The following is a 12,110-nucleotide window of genomic DNA, read 5'->3' on the forward strand; positions in this document are numbered from 1 at the left end:
CAATCTAACTCACCTTGTGTTATTTGCACTTTCTTCGAGCACAAATAAAAACACTCCTACGAGGCTTGCAATCTTCGCACATTTGCTGCATTTTGTCTTCGGAGAGATAGGCGGCGCTCCTAACCAAGACCTCTACGATCGTGGTGGATAGGCAGACAGCGGTACCTAAATACTCATGATCTACTTACATAATTCCACCAGGGTACATAATTCCGGGACCATGAAAAGATACGTCCAAACAGACCTCCAACCCAACAGCATAATGCACTCCTACATATCTAAACTGTACACACCTGGGGGTGCTGCAGTAGAGATCGCGAATTTATGTAACCTCGTGTATTAATGTTAATGGAGGTTAAACATTATGATTCTAAGGTTGAGAAAAAAACAGGATCGGTTTTAAACATAAACTATGGCTTAGAAATATAGTGATCAAAATCCCCTTTTTGTGTAAAATCATATGTTGATAAATTGTTGAAAGAATAAATCAAAATTATGTTGATAGTCCTTAAACTTGAACGACCTAACTGCAGAAATGTTTAAGCAATAGATGCTTCATTCTTCAACATACAATTCACTCAAGGGGTTAAACAGCGAGCTAACATTTGACCCCAGTTCCCATTATCCACCCGCGCTGTAGCCTGGGTACCAGCCTCCGCAGTAACCGCTGGCTCAATCTTGTCGCTTGCTAGGTAGGCAACCGTGGTTAGCAAGCGAAAAGATTGAGCCAACGGTTACTACGGAGGGTGGCACCCAGGCTACCCTCACTGTATGATACCAGTCCACACAATAGTCATGCACAATCTGTCCTTACACAATCTGTTAATCCCCCCCCCAAAAAAACACTAATGAACTGAAAGAAATTCCACCAAACTGGTAAAGGTATACAAACTGGATCAGAAATTTCAAGCAAAGAAAGATTTTCAAGGATCGATGTTAACTGGGTCTTAGCCCTTAAATCTACCTATGCATGCTCTTGTTGCGGATTTACAATTATTTCGCACGTATTGGCGAAACCAGATACGAGCTCTACTAGTTAGGGACAACGGGAGGAAATGTGCGAACACTGTGAGGTCAAGGTCACCCCCTCCCACTCAAGGTCAAGGGTTAAACTCAGTGCCGACTTCTCTAAAAGGCTTTCGGCTTATTGGCTGTATTATGGTGGTTTGCCAGATGTCTGCTATGCCCAGGAGACGAAAGACAAAATCGCACAAGTAGACAGTCTGTGAGTCACTTGTGATGCAGGAAGTCACCTACGTTTCCTGTCTAGGTCAAGTACATGCGTGAAGCTCGTCTTTTTTTTTGTTCCTCATAACATTTAACAATGTCATATGCTTGACAAGTCATACACAATGCTTTCCTATGTTCAATCAAAAAGGGGATGCTTTGCTAGTTTACATTTCATCTTGCACAGAAATAGTGTTAGTGTTAGTTGTAAAGTGGATTGCAAATGCACATTATAGTACAGATTAGTTAAATACTGTAAGGAAAGAAAATAGAAGCATTGGTGTTTTCTACTCACAAAGCTTAAGACTGCCTTACGATTCCACATTCTATCATAAGAAAAATTCAAGGAAAGACATAACATTTCTTATTGTAATCCAGGACAGTTTATTGTTTAAGTCATCTTATGTACAGTTTGGTCTGAAAGTGAGTTTGGCCGTCACAACGTCTACACGAACTACCAAAAAATATCGGACAAATGTTGACCTGTACAAGGGATAGCCATGGTCACTGATGAACGACACTTCTTCTTTTGAAGTACAAAAGTACACGATTCTTACGTGTTGTACTTAAGTGTTACTGTTCCGGCCAATGAGTCTGTTCTATTTCTGTTGCCCTACTGACTGTGTACAGTCACAATGTATTGTTCTGTTTCTTCCTTCTTTGTCATAAGTATACTCTTTTTTACGTGATATTTCATACCACGAAATAACTTACGTGTACTTTTTGTTCCAAAAAACACTTACTCTCTTACTCTTTCTATTTTTGTCTTCATATACCAACGCATTTCTGTACCATATCCGTGTCACATAATAAGTCTACGCCGTACAATTAATTTCTGTCATTTGGTACCCTGTCATATTTTGGCGATAGACGAGATCATTGGTATACAGTCCTTATCCGCTTTTACAGAGAAAATATTCATCTCTTCTTTGTCCCCATATTGACCAATCAGCATTGCTTTTACATTTGCCGCCACGAACACGATTATTTTACAGAAAACAGCATGCAACATGGTAGATGACATCCGCCATTTTGGGGGAGGGGGGTTACGGTGATGGAAGGAATGACCTCTGTTTCATTCCTTATTACGAGATAATGACTCTCGCTTCGCAATTCAGCCTCTTACGTCGAAGGAAAATAATCTGATCTTCATATTGAGTCCCTGAAACTTTTATTTGGCGACGATTTGACAACCTAACCACGCCCTAGAGTAATTGGGGCCATGTCATGATTAGAAATCGGCAGCTACTGCGTCAAGAGACAATTAGTTGTCACTGGAGCATGGCGTGTTGGGCTCTAATAATAGCTCAAAGTAATTTTCGCCGATGACTTGAAGATTGGTTCTCGAAATACGGTCTTTTTTGGATGAGATGGTTTTCAAATCTACCATACAGAATGGATGTTTCGTGGTTTGAATGAGGATGGTAATCCGAAGTAAATCTGTATTCAAGCCGTGTTTGTGTAAGCCCTAGGGTTTTTTCCAAGGCATACACATCATTGCACTGGGTACCCTCTTTCTCTGATCTTAACGTGAACAATTTTAAGTACTCCGTCCGAAAGGCCATCATCTTTTATGGATTCAGAATTCTCCTCACATTCAAACCAAAGTCACAGCTTGTAGAATATTTTTTCTCGCCACACGAAAACGTCCTGTAAACCTACTAGTATACAGACATGACAACTACAGAGTGTAGTCTCACGTGATCCTCAAGAACCAATCACTGCACATATTTCGTGTGGCATACATACACGTGTCAAGCCTATGGTCTAACGGACATAGAAGAGGTTTCTTGATCCGCGAACTGGGACAACTGAATTGTGTAACACGCTTTACTTTGGAAGCACGTACAGACAGAACTCTTCTAGTTTGGCTTCTTTTTTTCCGGGCTACATTCTCAGTTACGTCTAGCTCTTCCCCATAGGTACTGATTTAGTGTCCTATTGGGTCGTGCAAAACTGTTTACACACTTCAACAGAGCTACATTCTTATAGGCTTGACTATTTTGACCGCCATTTTTCCCGTGATCCTTTACTCCTTCATAACAGGACCTCTACTGCGCATGGCTGTACCACGTCATCGGTTATTGCCGTGCTCGTGCTACCTGTCTCTGTAGGTGACGTCATGGGGACCCACCGGTTTCCGTTGAGAGGCGGTAGCAGCCAGTCGTAGTGGATGTACTTGTACACCTCCCTGATTTGACAGCGTTTCTCCGGCTTGATTTCCAACGACTTGCGGAAGAACTTCATGAGACGGGGAGTAAACTTCTTCCACTGCGAGGGCACGCCGCTGGTGGTGCGCTTCTGCCAGCCGACGAACTCGGTGAAGTAACAGTCCCTGTCCTCCGCGTTCTCCCAAGGGAAGTTCCCTGTCAGCATACAGAATATGAGCACGCCAAACGCCCAGACATCCGCGCTGGTCTCTACGTAGAAGCCGTCGTTATGGGCGGCCTGGCAAATCTCGGGAGGGGTGTAGGGTATCGTGCCGCTGATCTTTTTCACATGCGTGCCGCACTTCCTCGTCATGCCAAAATCCATCAACTTCACCCGACGGCAATCTCGGTCAAATAGGAGAATATTCTCCGGCTTGACGTCTCGGTGCACCAGTCCCTTCGCGTGCATGAATTCAAGCGCCGATCCGATCTGTTGCACGCACAGTTTAGCCGTCTCTTCCGGCAATCCCTCTTGTGGCGGGATCGCCTCGAACAAGTCCCCGACAGCCGAGTACTCCTGTCCAAAGATGAAATAATGTTTTGTCTGGAAAGCGACGTCATAGGTGGTGATTATGAACGGGTGGGCTGAGAGATACTGACTGAGCGTGAACTCCCTGTAGAAATCGCGAAGTCTGGTCGTTCGTTTTGGCACGGACTTGAGCGCTAGCTTGGTGCCCGTTTCCTTGTGGATGGCCAAGTCGACCCTCCCGTAGGTGCCCCTCCCCACCTCCCGTACGATGAGGTAGTGGCTGTGCACGTCCACCTTCGGGAGTTCGAAGCCCGAGGAGGAAGAGGCGTTGGCGTTCTTGTTGGCGTTTTGAGACATCCCTGAATGCTGCTTTCTTGAACCAGGCTCTGGACTAATTCTTCTCCCGTCGTCTGCGGACTCGCCCCCGCCCAATCCACTTCAAACGTCTGGAAACAAAGGAACAAAATTAAAACTCTCAGCTTGCTACGTGAGAAAGAGAGAAACACGATGACACGAACGGCTGTTAGGCGGCTACCTTAGGGAATTACCCGTCAACTAGTTAGGCGAATTCGTCAGCAGGGGTCTGCCCCTATTTAATACACTATGGAAACATATACAGCGAAGTGATGACTGCAAATAAGGAACAAGGTCCTAAAACGGAGAAATAAAATACAAGCCGTACCACAGACTGAGATTCTAATACCGCTGTGAAAATAGATTAAAACAAAATTGGTGGCCCAGTGTATGGTCAATCAACGACGTTTAATTATTTTCATTTCACAAGATTAGACGATTATCTTTCCCTGATAATCCACGACCAGCTGCTACAAAAACCCTTCTATCAACAACGAACAATCCCCCACAATCCCGGCACTAGGATTGGATTTCCAATCCATTTTTCCGGACAGTGATTCCAAGCGTGATAACGAAACACTACTGGGAAGACTGAAAGCTGGGGAGAAAGCAAACGAGGTCGCAATTCCCCCCATAAGATTAGGCGGCGTTTTGGACGAGGTGTGATAAAGAACATGGCGCCCTAAACCGCAACTGTTGATTTCTCACCATCTGACCGAATGACGATAGGTCGTAAAATTTAACCAACGCTTTCAGGAATGGGGACGTAAATTGGACAGATTGTTTTTATGGCATAGAAGAAAATTTACGGTATGACTGGATCAATTGCTCTTTTACAAGAAAACACACAATTTTGGCAAATTAGACAGAAAAACAAACATGGAATTTCCGAAAAATTACAAGGTTGATATCATATAACGATGGATATTTGACAGAACAAATGAAGCACTTGTGGTTTGTTTATTTGGATAGCGAAATATTTGTTTCTGTTGCATTTCAAAAGCTCCGATTCCTTTTAGACAGCTAAAATATGCTGCTAACAACCACAGTATCATACGGAAATATTTCACGTATTGTATAAGTGTACATAATAATATCCAGATCTGACGAAATCTTTCTGACCCTTTTAATCGTAACACTTTCCGACCTCAGCCAAAGCCCTATTTCACAAATATGGCATCATCGCCTTTTGCGATTGAAAATTTTCAGTCTGGCCAAAAAAATATACATATTACCAGGAAACTGTGTCGCCATATGGCATGGGATATGTATAAGGCATACAGACAGGGTTACCCCGTTTGGGGGACATTTGGGGGAGGCATACCGTCTTATGCATGAGATACGGTCGTCCCAGGGAACGCCGAAAACAATCGCTTCATTCAAAAGCGGTGCCCTTGCCTCCCGTTTGGGGAATAACGCGACAGATGTCTGCCCCTCCCCCTCCTATCAAAAACCATCTCTACCAAAGAATTTCTAGCGATGTAAACAACACGACAACGCAACAAACACAACACAGATACCGAACAAATCTGATAAAAACGAAGCAGCGTGTACAAATATATGTAAATACATATCTGGTATATAGCCCTAGGGTAAGAAATAGCTCGAGCTCACGCAAGCCAAGTCGTTCGCCCTACATGGCAACCACCCATATCGACAACATCTTTGCATGATTCATAACCCGTTTTTGTAACACAAAGAACAAAGGACGGGCGACAATATCTAGTTCACCATCGTACCAGGAAATACGACTAAAAAATAAATAGATAAAATAAAATACGGGAACGTAATATTTACCGAGACAACCGTGGAAAATGTGACCCAGGTTTTCCGGCGTCTTAGATTTCGCTTGTCATTTCAGTTTCTGTGGAGACAAAGAGGGGATGGCGTGAGTGTTGGTCTATAAACACAGTTCATAAAAGATAATCCGTTTGCGCTCTTGTTGTTGAGTCAGTGTGTGAAGGGGATGGGAACGCGTGCCGTACACGCGACGGGCCCTTTGTTCTGTAGTGACGGGAGATTCACATCATTCAGGGCGGGGGCACCCAACCGTTAAACCGCCCGTGTTTCTTTGTCTGACGATGTGCATGTAAACATGTATTTCGTCACACACGCACTCTAGTCGACCCTTGCTAAGTTGTTTCCTCTTTCTCCTAGTGTATCTACACACTTCCTGGCTCTACAATTTCCGCATTATACACTATACAAATCCATAACTACAACAGGTTAAATACGCACTGCCTTCCTTGCTACATAAAATAAATTACGAGAGGGTGTTTGAATCGTGAATATTCCGTGTTAAAAACGATGACACAACAGCTAGGGCTTGTGCTGGGTTTTTCCATTGACAACGCTAGCACGCTTCACTACGACACTCTGTTAACGGTGAATAATTTGATATCGCTAACACACAAAGCTATTAAAAAGCGTGTGCCGTTCGTATAGATTTTTATAAATCATGTCACATAGCGAGGTATACAACGGTATATCAATACTATACATACACACTGTCGCTCTAAAATCTAGTATCAATTTTGATACGTGTTAAGCAGAGCGTGTTTCAATCCGTAGAATCGTTAAGTATGACCGCACCTTGTATACGTATGGTCTCCCAGTCACTTGTGGGCGGGAGTGCGCGTACGGCGCCCGGCCGCAGGATGTTCGGGTGCTCCTCACGGCCTCGCTACTCCCGGCTACCCGCCATAACCCCTTCCCTAGTCCGCCCGGCAAATTTCTGGTAACGGTCTGCTGCTGGGGACGGTGAGATCGCGGCGGTCTGGATTCTTTTAGTATCAGAAATGATATGATGCGGTCTAAATATAGCGGGAACACTGCAACACAAGACGACGTGTTATGGTCACAACTGATGGATACAGGGATCTTGGGTAGCTCGCCTGGGGCGCTTGCGCATTAGATTCCCATGATGTCACTGTTTGGGGAGGCCGGGGAATAGTCATGATGTAGCCTCCCATTTCAGGCTCTACTGCGGTCTAAGTTTCCATAGTGCTGTTCTGCTACTGATTGCATACCGCTTTGCGATTAAAACCATGTTTCGATAGCTCCGTTTGCAACAACAGCCACCTGTGTTGAGCCATCACAACATAAATCTAGTCACCCTACCAGACCCTTCTGCGGACTCAAGAAAAAAATTCCAAGGAGTTTTGACGGCTATTTAATAAAACTTCCTGGCATATTCAATTCTACCTTTTCTGTAATTCTTTTGCTATTTTCGCAGACCCTAGAATGTAATGCTAGAGCCTACCAGAAATCAGAGTACGTAATCAGGCGACGAAAAAAAAACACGGTTACAACAATTGCCCGTCGGAGAAGGGCTGTTGGCGAGGCTACCCCACGAGCCCGCTAGAGTGATTACCGCCTACATCAGCCGATTTATCAAACCGACGTCATGCAGAGCCTTGTACCAGCCGTGGAGGGAGGCGCCCCGCGTACGAAACATGTTGTTAGAGCTTAGCACTACCCCGGGTCTTAATTACAACAGCATATCGTTTTCTTTCGGACCACATATTTAAAGCAAGCGTTAACATCCTTGCCAAAGCGTCGAAAGAATAAAATTATTATGATGATAATAAAACGTAAGAGGAGCGAGAAAAATGCTCAAAGGAATAGAAATGGGTTGTCGTTTTTCAGTAATTTTCACATACAGATATGATCTTTAATATAATAACAATACATTGAATGAGTCAGAAATGAGTTCACGTCTTCCACAATTATCCTTATGGGAATATTATATATATATGAAATTACGTCATATTCAACAAATGTATGTTATAGACAGGAAGAGTAGCAGAGGTATTGTCGAAAAAGTGTTAGATAGAAAGAAATTATGATTTTACAAAATAAGGTTATTTAGTTCTTACGTACTTGTAGATATGTGCGGGTTTTCTGTCCATCGTTGTATTTCACTTTTCAAAAGCGTAGCATGCATAAGTGTTATATCGATAGAAAGAAATAATATGATTTCATAAAAGAATATTTAGTTCTTACGTACTTGTAGATATGTACGGGTTTTCTGTCCAAGATTGTATTTCACTTCTCAAAATCACTCTCAAGTTAGAAGTCAGGGTAGAACACTAATGTAGTTCATAACCGTGGGACCCGGTTGTTAAACACGGTGGTAGTGTTTCACTACATGGCCCGGGGGTGTCCGATAGGGTTACTCAACGTTGTCATGGTAACGGCGTCACCTTCCGGAAGTGATAATCAGGGTTGACAACAAACATGTGTCGGTGAGCTAGTCACACGGCGACCCTTTTCCGGTTTAGGCCATACTGGTTTGATTATATGGATGACATCATTGGGTACCACAAAACTGATGCGAGCGTGCTAAAAGACGGTGGGCAAAGAAAAAGAAGTGGTCTTTTTACAGGTTTGCGTAGCATCCATTGGCATGTGCGGTGGCCGCCATCTTGAATTGAGACGTCACAGGGTCGCCATACCATTGTATTGGGAGGGGTGTTTTTGGGGTCGCTAGCATTCTCTCTATTTTTAACAAATCGGCACACAACTATCACACATTCAACTCAAATAAAAAGCACTATTCAATACAAATTCATATTTATAGAAATACCCCGTAATCGCTAAACTAACATAGCAAACCTGAAGTATATGTAGCACAAATACTTAACTCTAGTACTCATATTAGTATCTGTTTCCCGATATTTTTTTCTGCAATTTACGGCATATATTTGCACATTTTGCAGCTTCTTTGCACGAAATACAGTATGGTCGCAAGCCTTTTTGGTGAAAACAGACAAAAAACGATGCGCGCGGGGATGTCATACATATGTTGTTGTGTAATAAACTTTGACCTGACTTGACTATACTAAAGTCAGTTTAGCCTTACTTAGGTTTTAGATAGGGAATTATAGGGAGACACATAGATAACGTGTATTCGGCCTATATATGGTACATGCTTGTGGTCATTCTGTAATTGACCCTTTTCCGATAAATCAGAATAATTAGCGGGCAAGTAATGAATTAATGAGCAATAAATCATTGCGCTTGTGTAGCCGAAGCCACTCTCCAAGCAGATGTAAGGATACGGCTCATTCTCAGTGGTTAACGCCTGCTTTTGCAACATCTAGTACACCTCTCTAGTATTATTCTTGCATCTGCTATCGAGATTGGCAAGAGCAGATTTTAGTGCAATAGAAGAAGAAGAAGAATAAACGCCATAGAATTTTAATCTAAGGTATTAGTGTGAAAGTATTGTTAGAATAGTTTTCTATTAAGATAATTCTATATCAAAGTGCAATGACGCTGTAACACAAAACTAAGCAGATACAGATGGAAAAATATATCCAGCCTTTAGTGGATCTTGCTATTCCACAAACGGTATCTGCATGCTCTAGTTGATATCCAGTTCACGCAGAAATTGGATTTCATGAGCCACATACTCTCAGTAGCAGGGACAGATTGAAACTCCTACGTGGTAACAGCATGGCAACAGCAGTTGGGTAGCGAGGGAGGTATTACTATAGCCTAGATCACAGGCCAACTGTTGGCCTTATACTATCTCATTGAAGCTCTGAATGAGAAGACCATGTATCGAGACTACTACTAGTATACTGTCGTACCTACAACTGTAACTAGAAAGTAGCAATTTATTTCACTCATAATGTTTATTGAAAACCCCGGTTAAAGTCTCGGGGTCAGGAAATCTCGTTTGGGGCTGCACCGTCTTTCGGAAGTGACGTAAAATATAGGTTCCGCCGAGGAGGCGCCTTTAGCATGTTAAAGAGAAAGGGCAAGGGACCCCTCTCTGTAACAAATATACCCTCTACTGATGATACAGCCAGGAAACTTGCTGCCCTAGATGCCACTAGGCACTTCAATGCCTGAACGAACGAATGAACACTGAAATGTTTCGGGAAAATCTGAGCTCCATCTTCGATTTTTCGAACAGCTTTTCTGAACATTTTGAACCGTGATTTTATCATACACAGTGTTGCCCTTGGCTGTACCAGACCAACTGATTGCAGTGCATTGGTACTTTGAAATACTTTTACTTTTCTGTAGCATATATTTCATTTGACCATTAAAATAGTGACATAATATACCCCCACAACTGTAGCCAGTGAAGAACAGTACTCTATGAAGAACAGTACTCTATACATTTGAACCCTTCGCGGTACAAGCAATGGCTACATAATCATCTCACAGATCTACTTTTCTTTTCAAAGAGGCATCCATCCGTAACATAATTGACCTTCTGGGAACGTTAAAACCTCCTGAGAGCTTTCTGCATCGCTAGAAAAGATGGTTTCCACGATACATTAGGTCGTTTGGGGTGTAAGCGTACTCGCGTATTTGAACCCTATCGGATGTAGCTTTAATGCATCGTACCCTGGAGGCAACACTTTGAGAGTCGAACGAAGGAATGTCATAATATGCGTTTCAGCCCGTAGCAAAGTGGAGATACGTGGTGATTTTTAGAGGAAGAGGGCGAGTCAATGTCAAGATCAAAATGGTTGAAAGGACATTAGTCATTTCTGCAGGGGGGCAAACTGGTCTAGTTTCAAGTGGGGGAAAGGTGGGTATTTTTCTTACGTAACTGATCATGAAGAAATCCCTGGCTTGAGACGGGGCTCTTACCTGAGTTTTAAGACAGCTAGCCGCTCCACTTTTTGTTGGGTTGTACGTTATATATAGCGATTGAGTTGCAATGTATTATATAAGTTACTATGGCGATTGATAGTTTTAAAAAAATTGATGCAAAAATTAATTCGAAAATTGACATGAAATTTTGTCAAACTAACTGCTGTAATATCAAGACCAAATTTAGTATTACTTTTGCACGAATACAAAACTTTCGCTCTTAGTACATGTATTATTAATTCCGAATGGTGAATTCTACCTCGTGAGGCTGTGTAATGTGTGTGACTGTGTGGTGTATCCGTAGCAACCCATCTTTCGAAGTGGAAAAGCCGTTCTGTTTTTTTCTTTTTCAATCTAATTTAACGTACTTCCCTGTTTCGCTCTAGACTTCTGTAAAGATGTTTGCATCCTGTGGGCAATTAAAGTACTAAGTTGCATCCGGCGCAGGTGTGTGTTTTTGTGTGGTGTATCCGTAGCAACCCATCTTCCGGCTTTTTCAAAGTGGAAAAGCCCTGTTACATTTTGAATCTAATTTATCGTACTTCCCTTTTTCGCAGAAGACCTCTTTGAACATGTCTGTACCCTGTAGGCAATCAGAATGTTTCATCCGGCGTAGCTCGGGAGTACGACTTGGGGGGAACCATTTACCGTCACGCTCAGAGCTGAACAAAATGGGTTGAGGCCCCGGCGAGAGACTGAACTGAAGCCAAAGGTCATCTATCTTGTACGACAGGTGCTTTGAAGTGTGTCGAGAGTTACCCCGGGGTGATGTAACGGTGAGTATTGGATCTGCCATCTCCACTGGTGAAGATGGGAGCGTGACAGATGTAGGGAGACGATACTGCGCTCCGTGAAAGGCCATCCTGATTTCGGCTGTCGAGCAATTCCGGGAGCGTTCGTTATTTTTCGCCAAAAAGGTTATGTGTCTTTTGTTGCGTTTTAATGGTTTAGCAACATAATACAAAGGATGGATTGTCGTGAGATTTGGTGTTAAAGGGCATAAGACACCAATGACATCAACATTAAGAATTTCCTGAAATTACACAAAACATAATAAATGTACTATTGTTTAATAACATTGACATTTTCACAAAATATCCACACTTCGGATGTCATTGAAACATCGAACCATCAAAACATCATACCTCCAGCTCTTGATTCTTCCCACTAGGTAATTACAATAATCAGTGACTTGACCACTCATGACGTCACAGTGAACATGGCAGCCGATT

The 12,110-nt window shown here is 42.8% G+C and overlaps 1 protein-coding gene across 1 annotated transcript; it reads right to left on the reverse strand.

The window, feature by feature from the left end:
- Positions 1–1,587: 1,587 nt before the first annotated feature.
- Positions 1,588–7,144, reverse strand: LOC136440282 (serine/threonine-protein kinase SBK1-like). The gene is made up of 3 exons (XM_066436218.1): positions 6,853–7,144; positions 6,058–6,124; positions 1,588–4,352 (listed from the first exon to the last, which is right to left on the reverse strand). The coding sequence occupies exon 3, from the start codon at positions 4,261–4,263 to the stop codon at positions 3,265–3,267; it is 999 nt and encodes a 332-aa protein (XP_066292315.1). The 5' UTR covers positions 4,264–4,352; positions 6,058–6,124; positions 6,853–7,144; the 3' UTR covers positions 1,588–3,264.
- Between the last annotated feature and the right edge of the window lie 4,966 nt (positions 7,145–12,110).

The sequence above is a fragment of the Branchiostoma lanceolatum genome, chromosome 8, assembly GCF_035083965.1.
Source record: "Branchiostoma lanceolatum isolate klBraLanc5 chromosome 8, klBraLanc5.hap2, whole genome shotgun sequence".
In the NCBI taxonomy this organism is placed as follows: Eukaryota; Metazoa; Chordata; class Leptocardii; order Amphioxiformes; family Branchiostomatidae; genus Branchiostoma; species Branchiostoma lanceolatum.